The sequence below is a fragment of the Hippocampus bargibanti genome, linkage group LG03 (assembly GCF_051943395.1).
Source record: "Hippocampus bargibanti isolate YZ-2025 linkage group LG03, ASM5194339v1, whole genome shotgun sequence".
NCBI lineage: Eukaryota > Metazoa > Chordata > Actinopteri > Syngnathiformes > Syngnathidae > Hippocampus > Hippocampus bargibanti.
Genome location: NC_142736.1, coordinates 10,138,247 through 10,165,159, shown reverse-complemented (window position 1 = coordinate 10,165,159; position 26,913 = coordinate 10,138,247). Strand labels below are relative to the sequence as shown.

At 41.1% G+C, this 26,913-nt stretch overlaps 2 protein-coding genes across 2 annotated transcripts in view; both read right to left on the bottom strand.

Annotated features, from left to right (window-relative positions):
• The window catches only part of LOC148900263 (voltage-gated potassium channel regulatory subunit KCNG4-like), a 262,500-nt gene that overhangs the window by 56,083 nt on the left and 179,504 nt on the right, over positions 1-26,913 (bottom strand). The gene's annotated exons all lie outside the window — the stretch shown is intronic.
• Positions 65-23,065, bottom strand: cdhr5a (cadherin related family member 5a). The gene is made up of 14 exons (XM_088991886.1): positions 22,939-23,065; positions 21,269-21,441; positions 20,197-20,259; positions 20,035-20,124; positions 19,860-19,946; positions 18,096-18,200; positions 17,835-18,020; positions 17,627-17,717; positions 8,809-8,906; positions 8,514-8,720; positions 5,867-5,980; positions 5,697-5,763; positions 4,627-4,787; positions 65-3,220 (listed from the first exon to the last, which is right to left on the bottom strand). The coding sequence occupies exons 1-14, from the start codon at positions 23,027-23,029 to the stop codon at positions 2,627-2,629; spliced, it is 2,127 nt and encodes a 708-aa protein (XP_088848012.1). The 5' UTR covers positions 23,030-23,065; the 3' UTR covers positions 65-2,626.

Here is a 26,913-nt window from a genome sequence, read left to right as displayed (position 1 = left end):
GACTTTGGGAGCAGTCCTTGCACGGAATGGTTCAACAGCGACAAAAAAAAAGTAAAAATAGGAAGATGAACTGGTTTAATACGATATGGATACTTGCTGAGCTCATCGGAGCATTTTAAGCTCATCGGTTATTGTAGCGATTTCCCTGAGGTGCTCCACCTAAAACAGTTTGGACCAATGCGATCTTTTGTCGAAAAGACAGTGTATTTTATTCACAACCATATTTATATTCATATGCTTAGAAATGGACTCATACTCAAGAGAATTTATTAAAATGTACAAATGGTGAGGCAGTTGGATTAGTAGAGTGTATATTTTTGAAGCTGTCTGATATTAGGTCATTTTAAATAAGGCCTACAATTATTTTGCTTGTCAATAGGTGGGTGGTGCCATTTCTGTTAACTTCAAAGTGCTGGCCATTCAATATTATGGAGTAAATTACTAATAGTGCAAATAGGCAATCTAGATACACATAGTTTGTTATCTGGATTATGTGTTGAATCAAGACACTTTGGGGACACGAAAATATGTTTCTGAATTGGAGTTAATAGCTTTTAGCTGTTGGTTAGCAAATAACTACTAATACTGTTTCATGTTTTTTTTTTTTCACTAATGCTTATGGTGTATTTGTGCAATCTTTTTAAATCAGGGGTGTCCATTAAGTTGGTCTTGAGCAAACAGTAGCTCTCAAAAGGAGGTCCAGGAGTTCTCATAGAATTAATTCAATCATTGGCAGCCCTCCCAAAATGTAGGCTCCCTCTTACATCAACCGCAGCCATGCATAGACCAGTTGCAATATATAATTAAACATCATAAATAATTATGGGAATATTTCAAACAGTGTAGGTACCTAATTTGGACATTTTACAAGTTCACCGCATGCTACCTCTGCTTTCAATTAAATTGGAGTTCCCAAGTTCCTTTGCTGCTGTGAAATGTAAATTTCTCCACTGCGAGACTAATAAAGGCAAATCCAATCCAAGATTAGGGTGCATGGGAAGAAAAATCGAAACAATATCTAAATCCAGAATATTACCTTTTGAATAAAAAGTGATCTTATTCTTTATCTGAAATTTAAGATGGGTTTTTGATCTGAAACCATACCTATCATAACTTGTATGTATTACAAAATCAGTTTGTTAGCATCAAATATTGTAATCGTGCATATTTTCAAACATTTATAATATAGCAACAATAACGATTCTAAAACCGCTCGTAATATGGGAAACATTTTTTTAAAGGACAACCGACACCCCCAGACAAGTTGTGTCCATAATTTGTAAAAGCACTTCAAATGACTTCTACTGAGCGCATTTTACAAAGATTCCACGGCATATAGCTATATTTTACGTTTTCAGACTTGCGCTGAATATTCAGGAAGTCTTGTTTTCGAGTTGATGACGATGCCTGACGTGACGTCACGTAAGGAACGCCCCTGACCAAGAAAGCGACACACAATGCATTTTGCGTACCTTGTTTGGTCTGAAAACATCGTGTTGATCCGTGTTGATGGCGAAAGTAGAAGGAAAAACACATAAATAACGCGATGGTGAATCGTTGTGTGTGGCACCAAGACTACCAATTGCGGTAACACCATATAGAAGTGGACACAAATTCCCAGCAGACAAATCAGCCCATTTCCAACGAAGCTTGAGTGCCATCTTGTGCATTTTCTGGGATGCTACATTGGAGTCCAGACGGCTCGAGTTGATACGGAAGGACTTCTTTCATCGATTGCAAACATGTATGCTTTCTTCTTCAGAACTACAGTAAAGTCTCGTTATATCGATATTCAAGGGAGTCCGAAAAAATATCGATATAACCGGGACTATCGATATATCCGACCCTGTTTGCATGTAATTTTCTCCGTGCGTGCATAGAAATAGTGTCGATATAACCGGGACTATCGATATATCCGATATCGATATAACGAGACTTTACTGTATTTGAATCATATTCATAACTGGATGAGTAACAAGAAACCATCTTCTCCAAATCTGAACTCCCTGAGCCCATTGTTTTGATTCTTGAGCAAGGCAAGACGTCCTGGCGTGACGTCACCAACTGGGGGCGGGACTTTCTGAAAATCCCCAGTTCCAATGTCATTTTGTGGCAGTTTTTGGTCACTTTTTTATTGGTGTTTTGCATTTGACTAAAAATATCAGCCTGCGTGTTTTGGGTATTTTAGATGCTATAAAACATTTTCCTGATGTCAGTTAGGAAACAAAAAAATGGTGTCGGTTGTCCTTTAAGTCTAAGTGTAAAGATTGTCTGTTTTTCTTCGAACCCAATAGTATGTGACTGATATTGTAGTTCAGTTTAGTTCACGTGGCAAATGTATAAAATTCTCCAACTGAAATTGCAAGTTCTCAAATGTAAAACTGCACTTTGAACCGGAAATGCGATAAAGTGTCATCTTGAGTAGGTATCATCATAAATTATGCTGTTGTATCATCTCCTGCTCAGTGTGTGTATATGCGCGTGTGAACACAAAATTCAAATAAACTGACAGTAGTAAAGCCATACTCTTGGATCTTTAGTTAAAAGTTCAGTCTTTGTGGACTGGACTGTTCAGACCTTGACTGTCAGAAGTATCCAAAAAGTGACACTGGAACTAAATGATCTGTCAGCCATCTGGTTCATTGAGTTCTTCCTGCACTTCCTTCTCCTTTTCCGAGGTGGTACTACCATTGTCCTGTTCAGCTCTGGGCTCCGCACAGTGGCTGTTCTGCCCGTCATGGGATTCTGTGCATGGGGCAGTCGGGTCTTTAACGACTTCCTCCATCAGCAACTCGCTTTCCATCTCCTCCTGCGTCTCTTCCTGTACCCGACTCACCGTGTCCGGGATAATCTCCACCTCAATGTCTGAGGAATCCTCGATCTCCTTGAACCACACAGTCTTCTGCCCTTCTTTCCTCCTCTGTTTGGCCAAGGTGGACCTTGAGCTGCAATCATCTCCATCTCCTCTGCCTCTCCTCGAGGGACGTACGGAGGGACTTCCTTTGGGTGCATGGTTAGTAAAGACACCACAGGAGGAACATTGGCGGTTGCGTCTCCCTAGGGGCAATTCCCGCCCCCCGGGGAAGGTACTCCGTCTGGGAATGGCGTTCCTCCAACGGCCACGGCTTGCATCTGCCTCATTCCGGAAACCGTCATTGGTGTACTGCAAGGAGTCTCGATGGCCCCTATTTGGCTGCTCAGACTTCAGACAGACCAAGCACTAGAACCAATACGGAGATAAACAAGTCATGAATTATGGCTTGATACTAACTTTCTCTTCGTTTGCTAAAAGACGGTGGTGTTGCAGAGTTTCATCCATTCATCCATCCATCCATTTTCCAGACCACTTAAAGGACAACCAACGCCTCCGGACAAGTTGTGTCCATAATTTGTAAAATCACTTCAAATGACTTCTACTGAGCGCATTTTACAAAGATTCCACCGCTTATAGCTATACAGTGAGACCTCAACTTATGAATTTAATTGGTTCCCAGACAGAGTGTGTAAGGCGAAAAGTGTGTATCTCAAAATAAAAGTCTCATAGGAAACCATTAAAATGGGAATAATCCATTCCTGGGTTTCCATAAAATATACTTTTCAACTAAATAAGCCTTAAAACTACACACAACATACCTTATTCTATGTATAATAAATATGCTATTGTATTGTAATGAAAGAAATACACTGCATTGTATCATAAAGTCACTTCATTTACATTTGTGATGGTCATGGATGGCTTGATGGAATGGCATTGGAGGTCAAAGGGAATTGCTGTTTGGAAAGAGAGGCACATTACATGACGACTGTAATTAAAGAAATAAACTGTGCTGTAAAATAAAGTTTTATTGACCTTTTTGATGGTCGTTGATGGCTTATGGAAGGAGAGTCACCTTCCATAAGGACTGTTGGTAACTTAACCTCTGGTGCTGTTCGGTCGTGTGCTTCCGCAGAAGATCACTCCGGCAGCCGTGGTGGGTGTGTATTATGAAAATAGTGCTTATTATAAGGTTTAATTGTCATAAATTTGACGTTTGTAAGACCAAAAGTTTGTAAGATAAGGTCTCACTGCATTTTATGTTTAAAGACGTGCGCTGAATATTCAGGAAGTCTTGTTTTCGAGTTCAAGATGATCCCCTAACGTCACAGAGGTAACGCCTGTGACCGAGAAAGCGACACACAATGCATTTTGAAGTAGTTTTGGGACACTTTAACTCATTTTTATTGGTGTTTTGCATTTGACTAAAAATATCAGCCAGTATCAGTCAGTTTTGGGTATTTTAGATGCTATAAAACGTTTTTCTGATGTCAGTTAGGAAACAAAAAAATGGTGTCGGTTGCCATTTAAGATACAACCCACATTTTCTATGGAGTCTGAATTATGGTGAGATTCTTTTCCATCCATGTGTGTCCTCTATTTTTCAGAAGAAAACATAGTTTGGAAAATCAGACCTGCAGGATAATGTTCTTAAATATTTTACGAGGCAATACTATACTTTGGGGTGACAGAAGAGAGCTATCGTGCAACTTAAAACAAGAAACACAATGGAGACAAAAATGTCACAGACAAAGAAACCTGTACTAAATATAAAACATGGTTTTATAAATTTTACAACTAGAAACACTGACCTCACATAATTTGTCCAAACTGGAGTTGCCCTTCCATAGGTGAGAAACCAAGAAGCCAATCACAATGAGGCAGAGGACCAGCAAAGCCGCCATAACCAGCCCGAGGAGTGCCATGTCACCCGCGCGATAGCCAACATTGGACGGGGACGGCATGGCATCGGCTGCACAGATCATGTCGGTTGCATGTTTCAAGGAAATTTGCATCACCGCCTCCATATTTAGAGCGTTTTCGACTGCTAAAAAATCACTGATCTTGTACTTCTAAGGTTCTAAAAGCATGTAGGCTATATTTCACACAATAGCACAATATGACATGATATAGAGCAGGGGTCGGGAACCTTTTTGACTAAAAGAGCCATAAAAGTAAAATATTTAGAAATGTTTTTCAGTAAGCCACACACACGCGCGCGCGCCCACACACACGCACACGCACACACGACAGGCGCGCGCACGAAAACAAACGCACGCGCGGCCACTTTTCAACAAAATGTCAGAATGTATTATTTAAAATAACTTTGTGACAGTACTCACCGTTAACATAAATGGTTTTCCGTTCCTCATGATTGGTAAAAATCCAGCCAAACGATAGGAATGAAAGTCAACTTGCCGGGTCCACAGGCGAAGTTACTACTAGCTAGCCTGCACACGGCTCATTGGCTTCCACACTTGCTATCCGCAATACACTTGAGGATAACGTTAACATGGGCGTGTTAAAATATCGCTGACATTTTTTTTACTCGTTGGGCTCATTTAAAGGGGCGTTTACCTGTTTCAACATGACAGCCACTGTCATCCAATCAAAACGGTGCTTTCCGCCAACTGCAGCCCCAAAAGGAAATGAACGGCGAAAAAGCGAGAATATGTACGTATTTAATTTTATCGGCGAGCCATATGCAATCATCAAAAGAGCCATATATGGCTCACGAGCCATAGGTTCCCGACCCTTGATATAGAGGGTGTCTGTATTTTTTTTAATTGCATTTTATTTCTCTCCATTTCCAATGTGTGTTCAAATCCACAGCAGTTGCCGTTACGATTGTGAACTCGAGGCGTTGTGGCGATTTTCCTACCAGGAATGACCTGAACAGAGAGGGCAGCTGTACCAAATTCTCCTGTTGTTGTGTCCACTGCTCGAAGCTGATTCCAAGAGGGGGAAAAAAAGAATTACAGTAACAGGTTGGAAGTGATGTCAAAATATTGTGCCTATTATTGTTGCTGTGTTTGTAAACAAGGTATTCACCTGGAGAGCAAATGACTCCGTCTTGACGATTCTCTTCAGAATCACAAAACCATCTGAGGTCACGTTGACGTAACTACTGTACTGTACTTCATATTTGACATCCGGATTCACACCCTGAAGTACATGAGAGCGTTTCTCAGTAATTTGTAAACGCATCCAAGTCTCACTGTTGCGGTTTATTGACCTTTTCAACATCGTCACGCTTGAAAAGGACATTTATGTATGGGATGAGCCGCCTAGCTGAAGACGTGAAAGTCCCTTGAAACGTTTGCCAACTTGTCTCTGGCAAAGCCAAACGACATCGTTTCCTGTTGACTCTTATCTGGCAGATCGGGTGATTGAAGTTTGAAAAAAACAGCACATTATCATACCTGTCAATGTATACGTTTTCCCTGTATTTTATACGTTTTTTTCATTATTTTGAATTTTGTACACCGTATAACAACTTTTATACACAAAAAAACAATTCTGCGGTTATCGAGTCTTTGTCTTTGTACTGCGTGCGTGTGCTTTTGTAAATGATATCTCCAGCCGTTGTGTCATAAATTATGGTATTACGAGGGATATTTCTTCAAGTCGGACTAAGCAGGACTTCACTGAAGGCCTAGGTGTGAAATGCACGGACCGCCACTGACATATGACATATGTATATATTTTTTATCGCTGCGTACGGTCGATTATGAAAGCATAATGTGCGCATGCGCGGTAAACTGCATTTCTGCCCTTGTTAGCGTCTTTTTATCATTTCAAATAATGTACGGCGTACTACAACTTGTATATGGGAATTGTAATCATTTATAGGGGGAACTATTAGCCAAGGTTGACTGGTATGCATTATTTCCCATTTGGTAATGAATAGTTTTAACAATCACAAGCCTCGGTTGCGTGTGGAAAAACCCATGGCCAGCCAAGACAACCTGGCACTTAATCATGCTAGTCACTAGCCTGGTCACACACTGTTGCGGGATAGCATCCGTTCTTCAAGCTAGCATTTGTCAAAAAGTAAGCTAGTGCGGTTGTGTTTCTCGCTTTGGAACAAGCAGCACACCCAAGTGTCCAATTACTATTGACACAGCAGAATCTGCTCATTGCTGAACGGGAAGTTTCGTCACAGATTCGGGTTTCAATCATTTTCAGATTAGTTTAACAAAGAGCTGTTGGCTGTGTCATACAGCGAATCTTAAAGGACAACCGACGTCTCCGGACAAGTTGTGTCCATAATTTGTAAAATGGCTTCAAATGACTTCTACGGAGCGTATTTTACAAAGATCGCACCGCATATAGCTATATTTTACGTTTTAAGACTCGCGCTGAATATTCAGGAAGTCTTGTTTTTGAGTTGGTGACGAGTCCGTACGTGACGTCACTAAAGGACTTTAAGGGCCATATAGAAAAAAATGGAAGGATGAAAGGACAACTTTAAAATTGAACAACTTTTCGAACCATGGTAAAATTAGTCAAGCAAACAATTCTATATTTTTTGGTTTGTTTAATTTGATCATCAATCTGTTAAAGGGTTATGAATAAATTATTTTAGCCCTCTCGTCGAGGAGATGCAGCTTTGGATTTAGCAGCAGCCAAATGTCAACTCCTCATCCCGAAAGCCCCAAAACAACCTCATCAAGCACAGGTGTCAAAGTCAAGGTCAGAGGACTATTCCCTGAGGCTACACCATGGTGATTTAGTGAAGGGTTTTGCTGTTTTATAAAAATAGCTTATTTTACTCCCCTTTCAAACCAAATGGAAGGGTGAGGTTTAATTTGGATCATTCGTACAACCGGCTACTTCGACCACATTGGCTTAGTTATGCCGATGAGGTGATACCAGGGCAAATGGGGCAATCAAGCCAGTTGTACACCCCATAATAGGGCAGGACAATAGATGTAATCAGTCAGGACAATAGAAGTAATCAGTGTAGCCTCAGGGAATCGTCCTCTGCTCCCCCCAACCTGAGAGCAGGGACCTATCATAGCAGAGTCTGGCGCTGCCACGTCTGCACGGTAGGGATAAATATATAGGGCCAAAACTACCAGCAAATTTTAGTTAGCTGACGAAGCCTCTTGGATAAGAAGCGAAACGTGCGACACCTTCAAAGAAGTATAGATGACAGCTGAAGAAACCTTCTCATCCACAATAACAGTCATTATTTTTGACTTCAGATTTGAAAACTGGTTATTTCTCAATTTTTTGTGTGCTCTATAAGTAATATGTGGAGAGGATTAAACATTCTAATGGCTTCCCCAAATTCATAACGGCCCTCGAGAGGAAACCGTAACTACAATGTGGCCCGCGGCAAAAAATGACTTTGACACCGCTGTCATAAAGTAACCATTTTTTAAAAGTCATATGAGGATAATTCAGATAATTTATGTGATGTCTTTATCAATCAGTCATAGAGTAACGTGTAGAAGAAACTATTTCTGCTTCTAAAATTGAGTTGTCTTTATTAAATACTATGTTTTTTAAGATTATTTTTATATTTGAATACAGAGAAAAGTTCTACATTAGATCCTCTACTCACTCTTTGCACCTAAACTAATCTTGTGCCTCATTTTCATATCATTATAATAGAAAAATATTCAAGACCAACTAACATATATACAGTATCATACAATTATATACAGTATATATTTGTTGAAGAACTTACACCGGCAAAGTCCTCATCTCGCGCTCGGACTCTAAAAGGTCTGTTGCTGCTGCGGTCCCTGAGGATCATGCTCTCAAGTACGGAGTTGCTGTAGATAAAGCCCTCGTACCGCTCCTTCTCAAAGTGAGGAGGGTTTCTGCTCTTCTTCGTCACATCAAAGGTCACCTGTGTCACTGCAAACTGATCCCGATTGGTCACTTGTGATGCCTGAGTGGGTTGAAATTGCAAAAAAACAACAACAACAACCTTGAATCACCAGAAGGAAAACAATACATTGCCCAATCAGAAGTATTACCAGAACAATGAGTGTTATTGGGCCCACAATATCTGCCGCTTTAGTCATGCTGATATTCCCTGTCTCCTCATCTATCTGGAATAGATTTCCTTCATTCCCTGCAGAGAGGAAAATTAAAACATTGTCAAATATTTCATTCACACTGTGTTTGTCATTCAACAGCATCGTAATGTATCATTGTAATGGTACGACGTCCTCAGGCACACCATGAATGAAAAAAGGGCAGTTCATAGAGATGCACTGTATAAACCTGATTCCAACGAAGATATGATATTTCATATACAATGATTGAAATACATCCATCCTTCCATTTTATAATCCGACGAACTATACCCATCTGACGTCTGTGTAAGCTCTCAGTCGTATAGGAGTGGTCCATCAATGAAAAGGTTTCTTCAGCCGTCATCTGTACTTCTTTGAAGGTGTCGGATGTTTCGCTTCTTATCCAAGATGCTTCGTCAGTGAACTAAAGTATTTTGCTGGTAGTTTCGGCCCTATATATATCCCTACTGTCCAGATACATTGTAAAAATGAAAATTGTAAAGAGCAATACATTGGGGAGGCTAAACAAATTCTCAAAAAAAGACTATCAACAACGCAGGGATAATACGAGTGGGCCTCAATCTGCAGTACCTATGCACCTAAAAGCTAGCAACCACTCTTTTGACAACAATGAGGTTAACATCTTAGCGAAAGAAAATAGATGGTTTGAAAGGGGAGTAAAAGAAGCTATTTTCATGAAACAGCAAAATCCCTCACTAAATTGCCATGGTGGGGTGATGTTCAATTTGGATCGTTCGTACAATAGTCTTCTTGGCAACATAGGCTTTGTTATGCTAATGAGGTGATACCAGGGCAAATGGGGCAATCAGGCCAGTCGTGGACCTCATACTCAGCAGGACAATAGAAGTCATCAGTGTAGCCACCGAGAGTAGTCCTCTTCTCCCCTCAACCTGAGAGCAGGGACCTATCATAGCAGAGTCTGGACAGTATATATATATAGGGCAGAAACTACCAGCAAAAGACTTTAGTTCGCTGATGAAGCATCTTGGATAAGAAGCGAAACGTCCGACACCGTCAAAGAAGTACACATGATGGCTGAAGAAACCTTTTCATCAATATATCCATTTGAGCTCACATTCACACCATCGGTGTTTAATCAGCCAACGTCATATGTTTTAGGAATGTGGGAGGAAACCGGAGTACCCAGAGAAAACTCACGATTTTTGCAACACGTTACCGGCTACTAGACCACCGGCCTGCTAATCACAATGCAATAATTTGTAGAACATGTTCAAACTATATCCATTCATCCATATTCCACCGCTTATTCCTCATTAGGATCGCGGGGGGCTGGAGCCAATCCCAGCAGTCCTTGGGCACGAGGCGGGGGACACCCTGAATTGGTTGCCAGCCAATCGCAGGACACAGAGACAATCAACCATTCACTCACACCTGGGGACAATTTGGAGTGTTCAATCAGCCTGCCATGCATGTTTTTGGAATGTGGGAGGAAACCGGAGGACCCAGGGATAACATGCAAACTCCACACCGGGAGGCTGGACCGGGTCTTAAACTCACAACCTCTGCACTGAAGTTGGCGTGCGAACCACTCAACTACCGGGCAGCCCTGTTGAAACTTCATTGAAATGAAGATTACAAAGACGAGACAATTTAATGTTTGTTTTTAATGAGGTAATCATTAAATTTGATTTTTATGGCTGCAAAAGACTTTTTTTAATAAACGTTTGGCAATTGTGGATTTTTGATGCTTTGTTGGTGGGATTCTTTCCCATTGGTATAGTCTTGATGAATTAAGCAGGGTCTTGGATATCAGCATATATTTCTCCAAAATCTGTATGTACCTTTTAGCATTCATGGTGCACTTGGATATGCAACGAAACTACATTTGCCATTTGACACTAACACAGCTCAATAGTATCACAGATGCTGGCTTTTGAATATTATGCCTATAACAGTCCATAAAGTTCTTTCTTTTCCTGTTTGACCCAGAAAACATGACATCAACAATTTCCCCAAAACAATTTGAAACGTGGACTCATCAGACCAGAGAACGCTTTTCCACTTCACATCAGTCCTTCGCAGAAGAGCTTGATCCCATTTCTGGTTGTTCTTGATAAATGTTTTTTTTTGCATCACATCAAAGGGTTTCAAGTTTACAGATGCAGCGCCAAACTATATTTAGTGACACTGATTTTCTGAAGCGTCAAAGTGGTTTTGATGTGGTGCCACCTGAGGGATCGCATGTCACAGGCATTTAATGTTGGCTTTTGGCCTTGCCGCCTAACATGCCGTGATTTTACTAGATTCTCTGAACCTCAAAGGACAACCGACATCACTTTTTTGTTTCCTAACTGACATCAGAAAAACGTTTTATAGCATCTAAAATACCCAAAACACACAGTATGATATTTTTAGTCAAATACAAAACACCAATAAAAATGACTTAAAGTGTCCAAAAACTACTTCAAATTGAACCCGGAAGTGGCCAGTTATCAGAAGGTCCCGCCCCCTTGTTCATGGTGTAACGCCAAGACGTCTTGCCTTGCTCGAGAATCAAAACAATGGCTTCAGATTCGGAAAAGATGCTTTCTTGTTACTCATCCAGTTATGAATATGATTCAAATAGTTCTGAAGACGAAAGCATACATGTTTGCAATCGATTAAATAATTTATCCGGTCATTTTGATGCATCTGGAGAGAAATGTAGTGACAAACTCTTTAGTACTCACAGTATCCCAAAAAAGGCAGAAGATGGCGACAAAGCTCCGTGGAAATGTCTCTTGGGGCGTTTTGTAAGCGAACATTAAATACACTGTAGAAGTCTTGGCGCAACACACAACGATTCACCATCGTGTTATACTCATTTCGCCATGAACACGAAACAATATGAAGTTTTCAGACCAAACAAAGTACTGCAAAATGCATTGAGGTGATGCAAGGTATGTCCTTTCTCGGTTAGGGGCATTCCTTCAGTGACGTAGGGTGAGGACTTGTCACCAACTCAAAAACAAGACTTCCGGAGTCAGCGCGAGTCTTAAAACGTAAAATACATAGCTATATGCGGTGGGATCTTTGTAAAATACGCTCAGTAGAAGTCATTTGAAGCGATTTTACAAATTATGGACACAACTTGTCCGGAGACGCCGGTTGTCCTTTAAATCTCTTGTCTTTGTGGTATATACTATATCACTATACTATATTAGCTATATTTAATGCTATACACTATATAGCAGGGGTCGGGAACCTATGGCTCGCGAGCCATATATGGCTCTTTTGATGATTGCATATGGCTCGCCGATAAAACTAAACACATATTGTCGTTTTTTTTGCCGTTCATTTCCCGTTGGGACTGCAGTTGGCGGAAAGCGCAATTTTGATTGGATGACACTGACCTAGAATGACCGAAAGCGCCATTTTGATTGGATGATAGTGGCCGTCATGTTGAAACAGGTAAACGCCCCTTTAAATGAGCCCAACTAGTGCACTTCAGCATGAATGCACCGGAGCATTAGAGGAGAGAAAATGTTCTGATTCTAATTTGCAATGAAACAATACCATCAATGAAACAGTCGGTCGAATGTCAGTGACATTTTAACAAGCCCAATGTTAACGTTAGCATCAACATACTTCTGCGAGAAGTAGATTGCACATAGCAAGTGTGGAAGCTTATGAGCCGTGTGCAGGCTAGCTAGCAGTAACTTCGCCTCTGGACCGGCAAATTGAATTTCATTCCGATCGTTTTCCTGGATTTTTACCAAACACGAGGAATGGAAAACCATTTTATTTTAAATAATGTCCAGACCTGGTGGCGCCGGACACAGCTATGATAGGTCCCTACTCTCAGGTTGGGGGGGGGGGGCGCGGGACCCCCCCCCCTGTGGCCCCACTGATTGTTCCTACATTCCTGACTAACGATTGGCCTATTACACCCACTCCCCCCGGTATCACCTCATCAGCATAACGACCCTCATCAGCATTGCGAAAGTTGCCTAACCTGTTTTGCCTGAGCAGGCTATTGTATGAACGATCCAAATTGAACCTCACACCACCAGACCGGTTTAATGAAGGATTTTGTTGTTTTATAAGAATCGCCTCTTTCACCCCCCTTTCAAACCATCTATGTTCTTTCGCTAAGATTTTAACCTCATTGTCGTCAAATGAGTGGTTGCTAGCTTTTAGGTGCAAATGTACTGCCGATTGAGGCCCACTAGTATTATCCCTGCGATGTTGATAAAGTCTTTTTTTGAGAATTTGTTGAGTCTCCCCAATGTACTGCTCTTTACAATTTTCATTCTTACAATGTATGGAATAAACTACATTACTTTGTTTTTCATTTGGTAGCCTATCTTTTGGATGCACTAATTTTTGCCTTAACGTGTTTATCGGTTTGAAATAAGTAGGAATTTTATGTTGCCAAAGGACTCTTTGTAATTTTTCAGAAACTCCTGCAATGTACGGTACTGCTACTCCTCTCCTTTTTGAATCTTGAGAATTATTGGTTTCGTTCGCTAGTCTTTCTTTCTGACATTTGTTGAATGACCACTGAGGGTACCCACAGTTAGTGAGTGCTCTCCTGATATGTTTTGACTCCTTTTCTCTACCTTCAGTGCTAGTTGGTATTAGTTTAGCCCTATGCTGGAGGGTTCTGATAACTCCTAGTTTATGTTGTAAAGGGTGGTTAGAGTCAAAAAGTAAGTATTGGTCAGTGTGCGTAGCCTTCCTAAAGACTTCTGTTTTTAGCGCTCTGTCCTCTTTTATAATTACTTTACAATCCAAGAAGGCTAGTTGGTTCTCTTGAATGTCCTCACGAGTAAATTTAATGTTGAAGTCTACAGAGTTGAGATGATCTGTGAAGGATTGAATTTCTTGTTTCTTAATTATGACAAAAGTATCGTCCACATATCTAAACCAGTGTCTAGGTTTTGTCCCTGGGAAGGATGTGAGGGCCTGTTTCTCCATCTCTTCCATGTAAAGATTAGCCACTATGGGTGAAACTGGTGAGCCCATAGCACAACCATGGATTTGTTTATAAAAATTTCAACAAATGTCAGAAAGAAAGACTAGCGAACGAAACCAATAATTCTCAAGATTCAAAAAGGAGAGGAGTAGCAGTACCGTACATTGCAGGAGTTTCTGAAAAATTACAAAGAGTCCTTTGGCAACATAAAATTCCTACTTATTTCAAACCGATAAACACGTTAAGGCAAAAATTAGTGCATCCAAAAGATAGGCTACCAAATGAAAAACAAAGTAATGTAGTTTATTCCATACATTGTAAGAATGAAAATTGTAAAGAGCAGTACATTGGGGAGACTCAACAAATTCTCAAAAAAAAGACTATCAACATCGCAGGGATAATACTAGTGGGCCTCAATCGGCAGTACATTTGCACCTAAAAGCTAGCAACCACTCATTTGACGACAATGAGGTTAAAATCTTAGCGAAAGAACATAGACATTCTGATATTTTCGTTGAAAAGGTGGCAACTTTCGCGCGTGCACGTGTGTGTGGGTGCGCGACGCGGGGGGGGGGTCCCGCGCCCCCCCCCAGCGTTTGTATGTGCGCGCGCGCACGCGAGCGTTTGTATGTGTTCTCATCGATGGACCACTCCTGCGACGAGAGCTTACACAGCGTATTCTGGTTGAAAAGTGGCTCTCGCTGAAAAACATTTCTAAATATTTTACTTTTATGGCTCTCTTAGTCAAAAAGGTTCCCGACCCCTGCAATATAGCATTAAATATAGGCTGCCCGTGGTTTGAAAACCATTGTATTCTGTTTTTATTTAATATTAGCACAACGCCCCAACTTCACTGGAATTCTTCGTCCTCACTATGCTTTTGCTTGCCTTATTACCAAATAGGGCGATTAAAAGCCGGAAAGAGTGAAAACATCTTTATTATTTGCAGGTAATAACAATTCTTTTGTTCCCGCCTAACATCTTCTTCTTTTCCTTTCGACTTTTCCCTTCAGGGGTCGCCACAGCGAATCAGTGTCCTCCATCTAACCCGGTTTTATGCATCCTCTTCTCTCACACCAGCAACCTTCATGTCCTCTTTGACAACATCCACAAACCTCCTCTTCGGTCTTCGTCTCGGTCTCCTGCCTGGCAGTTCAAGGCTCAGCATCCTTCTGCCGATATAGTCACTCTCCTCCATCTCAGTCTGGCCTCTCTGACTTTCTCTCCAAAGCCTCTAATATGAGTTGTCCCTCTAATGTACTCATTCCTGATCCTATCCAACCTAGTCACTCCCAAAGAAAACCTCAACATCTTCAGCTCTGCTACATCCAGCTCTGCTTCCTGTCTTCAGTGGCACTGTCTCCAGTTCAAACATCACTGTCTCTGCCAGTCATCTGGAAGGACCTCTTGCCCACCCAGTGCTTGTATTACCTCCTTCCTAAATGTCATCCAACACTCTTTGTTTTACAACTTCCACCATTTTGTCCTCACTTCTGCCTTTGGTTTCTTCATCTTCCTGCTAACCACTTGACTACCGGCAGTTCGTCGTACCTGGGTCTCTGAAACACCAAGTCCTACATGGTGTTCATGACGCGGCTGGTCATCAGGGCTGTTCTAGGACACTCTCTTTGGCTAGTGAACGGTTCTTTTGGACGGGAATGGAGAAAGACATTACGAAGCATGTAAGGCAGTGCCAGAGGTGCATCTATGGTAAGACCCCCGAGCCAGACGCCCGGGCACCCCTGGAGAACATCCGCACTTCCTCTACAATGGAGCTAGTATGCATTGATTTTTGGACAGCGGAGTCCGATGTCCTCGTTGTCACCGACCACTTCTCAAATTTGGCTCTCGCCTTCCCCTGCAGGAACCAATCAGCAAAGCAAGTTGCCCGCTGACTGTGGGACAAGTTCTTCTGCATTTATGGGTTTCCCAAAAGGATCCATTCGGATCAGGGAGCCAACTTTGAGAGTCGGCTCATCAAGGATCTTCTTGAGATGGCAGGGGTGGACAAATCCCACACAACACCGTATCATCCCATGGCTAATGGTATCGCAGAAAGATTCAACCGGACCCTTGGAGGCATGATCAGAACACTTCCCACAACGTCTAGGTCCAAATGTCCACAAATGTTGAACATGTTGACTTTCTGCTATAACTGCACAGTACATGAGACGACGGGCTTTGCACCATTCTATTTGATGTTTGGACATGTCCCTCGCTTGCCCATTGACATTATGTTCCATCATGTCTTGGAGAATGCCACAGGCAGAGAGAAGGTCGTACACAGGAACTTACTGCTCCCGGTTGACTTCTTGACATTCTCAAGGCAGGTGGAGCCTGGTTCGTGTTCAGATGGGTCAGAGATGGACGCACATTGTGGGAGTGACAAAAGCTCAGTTCCTGATGATCAGGAGGACGCTCAGCTGCGCACTGAGAACTGGGTCATGCAATCTTTTTTTCAATTTTCTTCTCTTTCTGCCTGATAAAGTCTTGCTGTTGTTGTTGTCGCTGGAGATCCCCTTTCAGCTTCTGACGTTCCGCCTCTTCCGTTTCTTTCTGGATCCTTACAGTTCGAAGTCCTCAGGCAGAGGAACGTGAGCACTTGTCTACAGAGCGTGATTCCGCCGATGCATGTCGAGGGGATGTCAGTGAGAGAAGTCAGTCAGTAGGCCATGACATCAACACACAGACCGAACGTTCGACAAAGCACACTCGACTTCCGACTCACCCCCAGATGAGATTGAACTTGAGGAGGTCATTTGCACACAACCAGGGACACATAGGGCCCCCTCAATTTCTCAAGATGTGGTAGGACAGTTAAACCCCCTGATAGGCTGATATGTGAGATGTCCTATCAGAGAGTCGGGATGCCAACATTAATATGGGTTTAATATGACCATTCGATTTTTTTTTGTTGTTTTTTTGCTTGTGCTGTGTGCCAATTGTCACCATTATCCTTATGGCTTCCAATTAATGGGTGTAGTTATGTGCAGTTTTATGAAATGTAAATGGTATTTCTACTAGTCTGTCTGATGGGAATTGGTTTTGTACCACCCTATTCCTTCACACTTCTGAAGGAAGAATTCCTATGATTGACTTTCTTGTACATCCTTGCCCGATAACCTTGTCTATTTAGCCTGTTGGTCATGCTAGTGTCTTCCGTGTGTATGTTGCCTCACTTCTGCATAATTTAAGGGGGTTGTATGTAACGGAGTTGTGCACTAAGATTATTAAATTATGACGGAAGTGACGCAACGGCGCACTGTATGGCACGAAGTCCCGCCCATAGTTCTCAGAACTACTTGGACAAGTCTTATGTTATTCACAAGATGAAACCCATGCGACTTCACCCATTCCTTCTGCCATACTGTGTTGCAGCAATAAAAGAAATAAAAAGACACATCCACGCGTCTGGTATTATTAAGATGGCAGCAACGTGGAGCTCAAAACAGTCACTGTTGTGACACCCGTCACACACACACAGTGTGTGTGTGTGTGTGTGTGTGTGTGTGTGTGTGTGCCAAAATGTAAAAGTTTCAACTTCAACAAGTACACATATATATATATATATATATATATATATATATATATATATATATATATATATATATATATATATATATATATATATATATATATATATATATATATTTGAATGTCTAATCTGTTGACTTTACATTTTGAAAGTACTATCATTCCTTCTGATCTGCTTGTAAAATGCCTCTCTTCCCATAAAACCTAGTGACAGCCTCCTTGACAATCATGTCAAAATAGTGGGAGGCTTTGGTGACCTTGTGCTAGAAAACATCAAATTACAAATACCAAGCAAATGAGCACCTCTTAAAATCCGGTAACTGATCTGTTCACTTCTATTCTTGTCTCCATCTTTTGCAAAAACTGGTCCGGGTTCCAGCATCAGCGGGCCTTCCTGTTGATTTAAATCGTACTCTCATTCTACAGTTTACCTTTGTTTTAATTGCCTCATGATAGAAAATAGATTATGATCTTTCAGCTTTGAAAGCACGACATCATGGCATGGGCTCACCTCCTTCTCCGTTAGGTTGACTTTACCTCTGTAACCGGTGCTCACGCACAGCTTGGCAAGCCCTAAATTAGTCCTCAAACAAGGCTGAAACCAGGGTGGACGGTTATCTATGTCCTTTACATGCACCGTGATGGTGGCCACGGAGGTGAAGAAGGGCTCATTGGAAGCTGAACCATTGAACGTGTCCTGTAAATATTTCGACATTCAAGGTTACAGAAAAGCCACTTGATGTCGAAATGGTGCTATGATGCTCCACTGTACCTGTACGTGTAACACCAGAGAGATTTTCTGAACAACATCGTAGTCCATCACAGTTTTAACAAGTAATTTTGGAGTGTTGATGTTCTCCAGACAGAAATATTTATCCTAATGGTACAGACAAAAGAAAATAAGACAAGAGTCATGACCAAAGGTTCGTCCTGAAAGACTTTAACAATAGCCTTAACGAAACTCCATTGATGAAATTAATCCATACAGAGTATACATATTCTCTATCTATGGATTAATTTGCAAAATAAATACAAATCTGATAAATTGTTTCATTTAAAATATGGAATTTGGAAAATGTGTAGGGCATTGGGCAAGATGGAGGCTATCTATTCTCGCTGGCTTTTGACCTTTAGTACCACCTCTTGACTTGTTGCCAGACAATTACAGGGGACAATCATCAGTGACACTCACATTCGCACCCGGGACGGACTATACGCACGTGCCCCCTCAAAGAGAAGCTTCTTGAATCAAATCTATGCAAGATTTCTCAACTTTGTCTCCTCCAGTCTTTCCTGTGTGCAGTCTGTTTGTAATCTATTAATAAATTGTTAACATGGGTATGTCTATATAGCAGCATACAACCAAGGTTAGTTGTTGTTGTTTTTTAAATCAAGCACGCACCAATAATGATAACCTGTAACCTGTTAACAAGAGAAGATGTCCACTATAGTAACAGCTATCTCTGATAGGGTTTAAAAATTGAGATAACTAGAAGTGTGAAATGATAAAAAAAGAAAATGAATAAACAGTTTAAGGCTGATCCCTATTTGGTAGGCAGTGCACTTGCACTGTGGTGCGAATGCCCTCAGATTATGATTTACACTGCAACCAACAATCTTTGATTTTCCATTCTCTGCAACACAGCAAATGATTTTCTTGGAGATGCACCTGTGTCAAGGCTATCCAGTATGAATCACAAATATTTTCAAATAGACACACACCAAATCGAGACAGGAGATAAACAACACAAGTCTGAGCTATTTTTTCCCAAAAGCACCAAAGTCGTTCTGCGTCCTGCACCTTTTAGTAATCGAACAATGTACTTCACTCGCAATGCTCGATGGTGCTGCCGGTAATACATCTCAATAGTTCTAAACAAAGGTTGTCAAAGTCATTTTTTTGCCGCAGGCCACATTGTAGTTAAGGTTTCATCGCGAGGGCCGTTATGAATTTGGGGAAACCATTATCATAGTTAATCCCTTCCACATATTACAAATAAAGCACACAACAAATTAATCAATAACTAGATTTAAAATTTAAAGTTAAAAAATGACTGTTGTTGTGGTTTACATAAGATAATTTGACATTTTGGTTCGGACATCGTGGAACGTGACATGCTTGATTTGCTTTTGCCGGCCGAATAAAGTGATGTGGTGGGCCAGGTTTGGCCCCTGGGCCTTGACTTTGAGACCAGTGTTCTAAACAAACTCATACATTTTCACAAGCAATTACCAAGTCGATGAAAAGAAATTAATTACAGTGCATACCCCATTTGTCAAACTCGAGGCCCGGGGGCCAGATCTGTCCCACAACTTCATAGAATGTGGCCCACTAAGACAAATTTTGTGCATCAACTTGTAAAATTCTTGCAAAACACAAAACTTCTAAAAGTCATATGTAGAAATATTACAAGTGATTTTTGTTACCAAGTCCCTCTTTCTAGTAACTGGAGTGATGTCATGATCAAAATGACTGTCACTGGTTCAAATGACCCCAAAATTTCGACATAGTTTTAAATAAATTTCATAGACTTACCGTGGCGGACTCTAAGCGATAAAATAGTGGCTGAGAATCAGCATCAGTGGCTTCTATCAGTCCAACACTGGAATTGACAGGAGTCAGCTGGGAATTCCAAAAGTTCAAATTTCACAATCACTTCCAACATGAAATCAATGACAAATTCAGCATGTCCGATGGCTGCACAGCTCACCTCATTTACTTCCAGAATGTAGTTATTCTGAGCAAAGTTTGGGGGGTTGTCATTTATATTTTCCACCAATACTTCGACAGACTCATTAACCTTGTGGTGGATGAAAATATGCTTAATTTATCAAGTGCGACTGCTGTGTTTTTGAAGCGATATTGTACTCACAGATTTGGAGCCTGGTTTGCTGCATTGTATCCACACCACCAGAGCTGCTCTGTTGGGTAAAGCCTGCCAAACATTTATCCATGGTAATATGTGATTATTACAAAGGTCGTTCCATAATTAAGGCCAATTTTTCAGTATGAGGACTTTGCAGAGAGAAGTTTACTTTTTTTTTAAATTTCAATATAGTCTCCCAGCACTATGCACAAGCTTCCAAATTCCCTCAGTGTAAAAATCTTGGGACTGGTGTCTCAGCTAGTTGCTCACAAAAACTGTTCCCTTAATCATCATTTATAAACTTTTTTCCTTTCGTGAACGCTTTGAAAAGACCAAACGGGTGAAAGTCTGAAGGGGCAAAGTCTGGGTTGTAAAAGGGATGAGGGATCTGTTCTCAGCCCAACTCGTTGATAGACTGAACTGTTTTTGCTGCTATGTGAGGTCAAGCGTTGTCATGATACGAGATGACTCCTTCTTCCAAAGATTCTAATGTTGAAGGAATGTGGAAGCCACAGACGGAAAAGTGAATGACTGTGCTGGGGGACTATGATGAAAAAAGTAAGCTTTAATCAGGATTAGAATTTCCTTGCCAAAAGACAATCATGCGATTTTCTGAATAACCCCTTGCAATATACAGGTACATGTTATTTTGGCCAATTAACATAAAATCATTAAAAAATGTATGAACAATATAGCTTGCCATTTGATTATATTATGGATGTAATTTTACACCAGGCATCCATGACAACATAATACTGTGTAAATATCCTTCCATTTGCAACATTGCTTCAACTGAACAGGCTCGCATCAAACCACACCAAAAACTGGTCAGTCTCCAGTCAGTCATTGGGCACATATACTGTAGAGACAAACAAACATTGACACCCAGCCCATTCTTATACAAGTCAGGTGTACCACTACACCATTCATGGCTATCATATAAAAATGCATCTGAAATTAGGAAAATAAAAAAACGATGATTGCCACATTGCTTGGATTTTGAAATATGAAAATTAAGAGAAAAAAAATCCCAAAGCCCTGCAAAGCCCTCAGTAGTTTTGCTTTAGAAGTAAATCACCTCATAGTCCAGTTCTTTCTTCACCATCAGGGCTTTTCCTTTCAGGTAAAACATTTCTTCAGGATTCTTCACTACAGTCAATGTTACATCACTACCAGAGCTTATTTTAACCACCTGGAGGTCAGCAGTGCTATTCTCTGGAACAGGAACAGGACCAGCAGGCACTGTGCAAACTGGGAGAGATTCGACAAATCCCATATATTCCATTAGAGCAGGTGTCGGGAACCATATATGGCTCTTTTGATGATTGCATCTGGCTCGCCGATAAAACTCAATACATGTACGTACATAGTCTCGCTTTTTCGCTGTTCATGTCCTATTTGGGTGGAAGTTGGCGGAAAGCGCAGTTTTGATTGGATAATACTGGCCGTTGTTGAAACAGGTAAAGGCCTCTTTAAAATGAGCCTGACGAGTAAAAACTGGTGAGTAATATTGCACACTTCAGGTTGAATAAACTGAAGGATTCGCCTTTGTAGAGAGAAAAATGTTCTGATTCTAATTTGCAATGTTTGCTAACGTTAGCATCAATATACTTCTGCGAGAGACAGCAGAAAGCAAGTGTAGAAGCTAATGAACCGTGTGCAGGCTAGCTAGCAGTAACTTCGCCTATGGACCCGGCAAGTTGCCTTTAATTTCGATCGTTTAGATTTTTACCAATCGCGAGGAACGGAAAACCATTCATGTTAATGGTGAGTACTATCACAAAGGTTTTTAAAGAATACATTCTGACATTTTGTTCGCAAGTGGCCACGCATGCTTGCGTGCGTATGTATGGGCGTGTGTGTGCGTGTGTTTGTGCGAGTGTGCGGCTCTCGCTGAAAAACATTTCTAAATATTTTACTTTTATGGCTCTCCTAGTCAAAAACGTTTCCGACAGCTGCATTAGAGCAATGAGGCATAATGACACCATTATTAATTACATTTTGAGTAGTAACTCTGAAACACTGTGTTGCAGGAGTTAATAATCTGAATTGTAGCTATACAGTAGTTTAGTTAAAGAGAGAGAGAGAGAGAGAGAGAGAGAGAGAGAGATAGGTAGAGATAGAAAGAGAGAGACAGAGAAAGAGAAAGGGTCAGATAGATAGATAGATAGATAGATAGATAGATAGATAGATAGATAGATAGATAGATAGATAGATAGATAGATAGATAGATAGATAGATAGATAGATAGATAGATAGATAGATAGATAGATAGATAGATAGATAGAGAGATAGAGAGAGAGAGAGACAGAGAGAGAGAGAGACGCAGAGAGATGGAGAGAGAGACAGCAAATAGCTATATACTGTATACTTTAATTATTCAGGTCAAGACTCAGACCTCAACCCAATACAATACACTATCATCATTAAAAACCCAAACATGAAGTCCGGAACATTCACGAGTTAGAAAGGAAAAGTAATCATTGTAAAAACCGGGCAAGTCATTTTCAGGGAGAAAAATCAAAGTCATGGATGACTATCATCTTGCCACTTTGTCCAAATCAAATTGAACCTCTGAAAATAAAGTTGACTTGAACTTGAATTTAATTTTCAGATGCCTTTGAGCCAGAGATGATTGGCAGCTCCGAAAAGCTGATCATAGAGTCTGTGTCTCAACAGCCTGATCAACAACCCCTGCAGTCGACAGAAAGATATGAAGTACTACGTGGCGGTACGAGCTGTACTTACGCCTTTGAGCAGAAGCAAATGTACAAAAGCTGAACGTGATGACGAATCTCAAGATGACAATCGCAGGTTTGCGTTTCCAATTTTGATCCATGTCCCGTGTTGTGGGTCCAAAACAGATAAAGACACAAGGAGGATGAGGCGCGCGTGGTACAAGCTGGTACTCCAAATAATGCCTTGTCTGTGCTGCCTGGCGAGTGGGAGTCAACTACAGTTGCGATGTTTGTGACTTCATCTTATGGACACATATCGTAGAAAGTGGCTGCCAGCTGAGGCCTTCCAGCCACCCACAGAAATACTTGCATCTGTTTTAACGGCTCTGTTTGCAATGGTGATCTTGCTGCACTCTGGGGGAAAATCAACAGTATGAATCGATGAAAATGTTTCTTCAGCCGTCATCAAAGAAACTATTTTTTTACTGGTAGTTTAGGCCCTATACTGGATATATATCCCTACGGTCCAGACGACATTGAGGTTAAACTGTCATTTGACGACATTGAGGTTAAAATCTTAGCGAAAGAACATAGATGGTTTGAAAGGGGAGTAAAAGAAGCGATTTTCATAAAACAGCTAAATCCTTCATCAAACCGATATGGTGGGGTGAGGTTCAATTTGGACCGTTCGTACAACAGCCTACTTAGGCAATATAGGATTAGTAATACTGATGAGGTGAAACCGGAGGAAGTGGGGCTATCAGGCCAGTCGTTAGTCAGAACAAAAGGAACAATCAGTGGAGCCGCAGGGAGTAGTCATTTGCTCCCCCAACCTGAGAGCAGGGACGTATCAAAGCAGAGTCCGGCACCGCCACGTCTGGATAGGAGGGATATAGTATACATAGGGCCTAAACTACCAGTAAACAAAATTTAGTTTGCTGACGAAGTTTCTTGGATAAGAAGCGAAACGTCCGACACCTTCAAAGAAGTACAGATGACGGCTGAAGAAACCTTTTCATCGATGGACCACTCCTGTACGACTGAGAGCTTACATAGACGGACTTCTTTTCATTGCTTTTCTTTCTGCTGTGGTGCTGCTTCTATGTGTGTATTATCATATTTAAGTATTTAACCAATCACATTTTAACCATCATTTGTGACCAGGGACCGAAATCTAGCTGGACGCCTACACCATCAGTTCTGCGGGCCCTGTCGCATCAAATAAGTGTCGATCAAACTGTTGCTTTAACCAATCTGTCACGGTTTGCAAGGTGGTGATGGCGGGTGCGGATCCCAAAAAACAGGTAGGAGGGAGCAGGAGGTTGTTTGACAAATTGTATTAAAATAAAGGTCAGCAGTAACAAAATGTAAAACATCAAAATGATCTGAATGGAAAAAATACAAAGTAGCAAAAGAAGACCAAAAGTAAAAGTCCGCCAAGGTTAAACAAACACGTACACGATGCATGCAGCAAACAAGCAGCAAACAATGAATCGGCACCGGATGATCGTGCCAGGTGTCCTTTTAAGTGTTATTGATTATAACGACCAGCACCTGCGAGGCTGCCGGCAGGGCTGACGTCTCTACCGGCTGGTCGCCAATCTGATCGGGACGACCAGCACCTGTGCAGGTGCAGGCGGGGCCGACAGCGCCCCCCGTTGGTCGCCAACCAGATCATGACACAATCAGATTTCAAGTTGGCGACACCAAGGCCTTCTCGCAGTCCTTATTTCCTGGCTAACGCTACCCTGTCTCTGTGGCTCCTACTTAGAATTCAGACAGACCAAGGACGAGAACCAATCCAGAGATTCTCAAATCAGGAATCATGGCTTGAAACAGACTTTGTTCATTTGCTATAAAGACGCTGTTGTTGTCGAGTTCTGTGATGAAATATGTTTTCATATTGCATCACAGAATGGCGTGTTTAGAATATGTTGCTTTTGAGAAAAAGGCATCCAAAAGGAATGAGAGGAGAAAGGAGAAGTACGTCTTTTCCCCCCCTAATGTTTAAACTCCAGTTGCGCGGAAGTAGTTGCTGGACGACCCCAAAAAGCAAGCTAGCGGCAAGAAGGAGCAGGGTGGAATGGATAAAACAAAAATGCAAACAGGAGTTCACTGGAAAAAAACACAAACTCACCGTACTTGAAGTACTCGAATTCCTCAAAGTCACACGGACACCAAGGTAACAAAAGAAACCCGTGACAGGAGCGGAGCACAAAATACTCCCATATTTCCAACTCACAAGTCGCAATGACCCAACCAAGAAAGGCAGAACTCAGGAAACTACATAAAAGCAAGACGAGGAGACAACGAGAAACATGTGGACAACACACAAAGAGAGCCGATTGACTCAGCACAAGAAGCACTGATAATTGCAACAGGTGGTGACAAAAAAAAGGACACCTGAGGAAAACAAAACCAAAATAACCAGACAAATGTAACAAAATCTTCTTTTCCTTTTGGCTTTTCCCTTTCGGGGTCGCCACAGCGAATCAATGTCCGCCATCTTTAGAGGTTGGATTCATGTTTGTTTTGGCCAAGCTTTTATGTCAGGCAAACATAGCAAAATAATTTAATTAATTCTATGTATTGAGAATTTCTGATAAAGCAAGCTAAGAGTAGACAAAAGAACACATTGGACTTTCGAACAGTATGTTACTGTGTCTTAGAAGTACAACTGTCTTGAAAGTACAACAAGCTGATATGAGTAAATGAAATGCCAAAATTGCATGTTTGGCAAGTGAGATGCCCAACAACAATGCAATGTTGAATAAATAACATGAAAGAAAATCCATATGGTTTGGTTCTGGTTTTTAACTACTCCTCTGACTTAAAATCGGTTTGTTCATGGTACATTAGTTTGAATGATGAAGAACAGGAAAAGGCAAAGTAATAAAAAGTCCCTTTTGGGAAAATAAAGCAAAAGGAAGCGAGAGTGACAAAAACAAACATTTTACAGAAATCATCAGTTCAGCTCATTTTTTATTTTTTTTAAAAATGGGCTTTATTTATGGAGATATTTGCGTTAATTAATTGAATCTTTGCTTTCTCCCCTCAAAGGCACTTACTGTCATTTGTTGGTTTAGTTCAGTGCCGCTATACGTGTATTTCCAACACGAGCAGACATCCCTCAGTAATTTGTCAGATCACAGGGATAAATCAACACACGCCCGTCTCAATTTTTCATAACAAGTCATTAAATATAACTCATCATAATAAGCTTTTTTTCCCCAATACAATCCAGGATATGTGGTAGTTGTAGGCTCTGCTAAGGGCTTATCCTTTGTTTTTGTGCTAGTGTGTGTGACTGAGTGCAGGCATTCTAATCCGCTGCAGTCAACACAATGATGGACAGACTGATCACTAAAAACTCTGGTCAAGTTGCAGAACTGCACTAATAGAAAAGTTTTCATTCTCCGCAAACTGTTTCTGTTTCATTTCATTTAGTTTTAACTTGAACGAAAATTAAAAAAGGTGGCACAGTCACTGAGTGTTTAGCATGTTAGCTTGACAGCGCAGAGGTGCAGGGTTTGATTCTAGTTCCAGCCTTCTTGTGCTGAGTTTACATGTTCTTCTCAAACCTACGTAGGTTTTCTCCAGATACCCCTACATTCCAAAAACATGCACGGCAGGTTAATCGAACATGTCTAAATTGTCTTGAGGTGTGACTGTGGAGTGCAAAAGGCTGCTTGTCTATGTCTGCCCTGCAATTTACTGGTGTCCCCTGCCTACTGCCCGAAGACGGCTGGGATACACATCCATCACCTCCAATGGTCCTTGGAAGGATAAAGTGTTTCAGAAAATGGATGAATGAATAGATGGATGGAAGGATGAATGGAATGATGGTGTGATTGTTTTATTTTTGTGTTCCTGTTTCTTGACTGTCATGTGTACAACGCTTAAAATAATACATTTACATTTTTTTCATTGAAATATTCTCATTATGAACACAAAGAAATCACAGATAATTCTATATTTGTTTTTCACAAATATTCTATTTTAAATGCACGTTCACTGTAAAAGGCGCTGACAATTTTATTGCTGG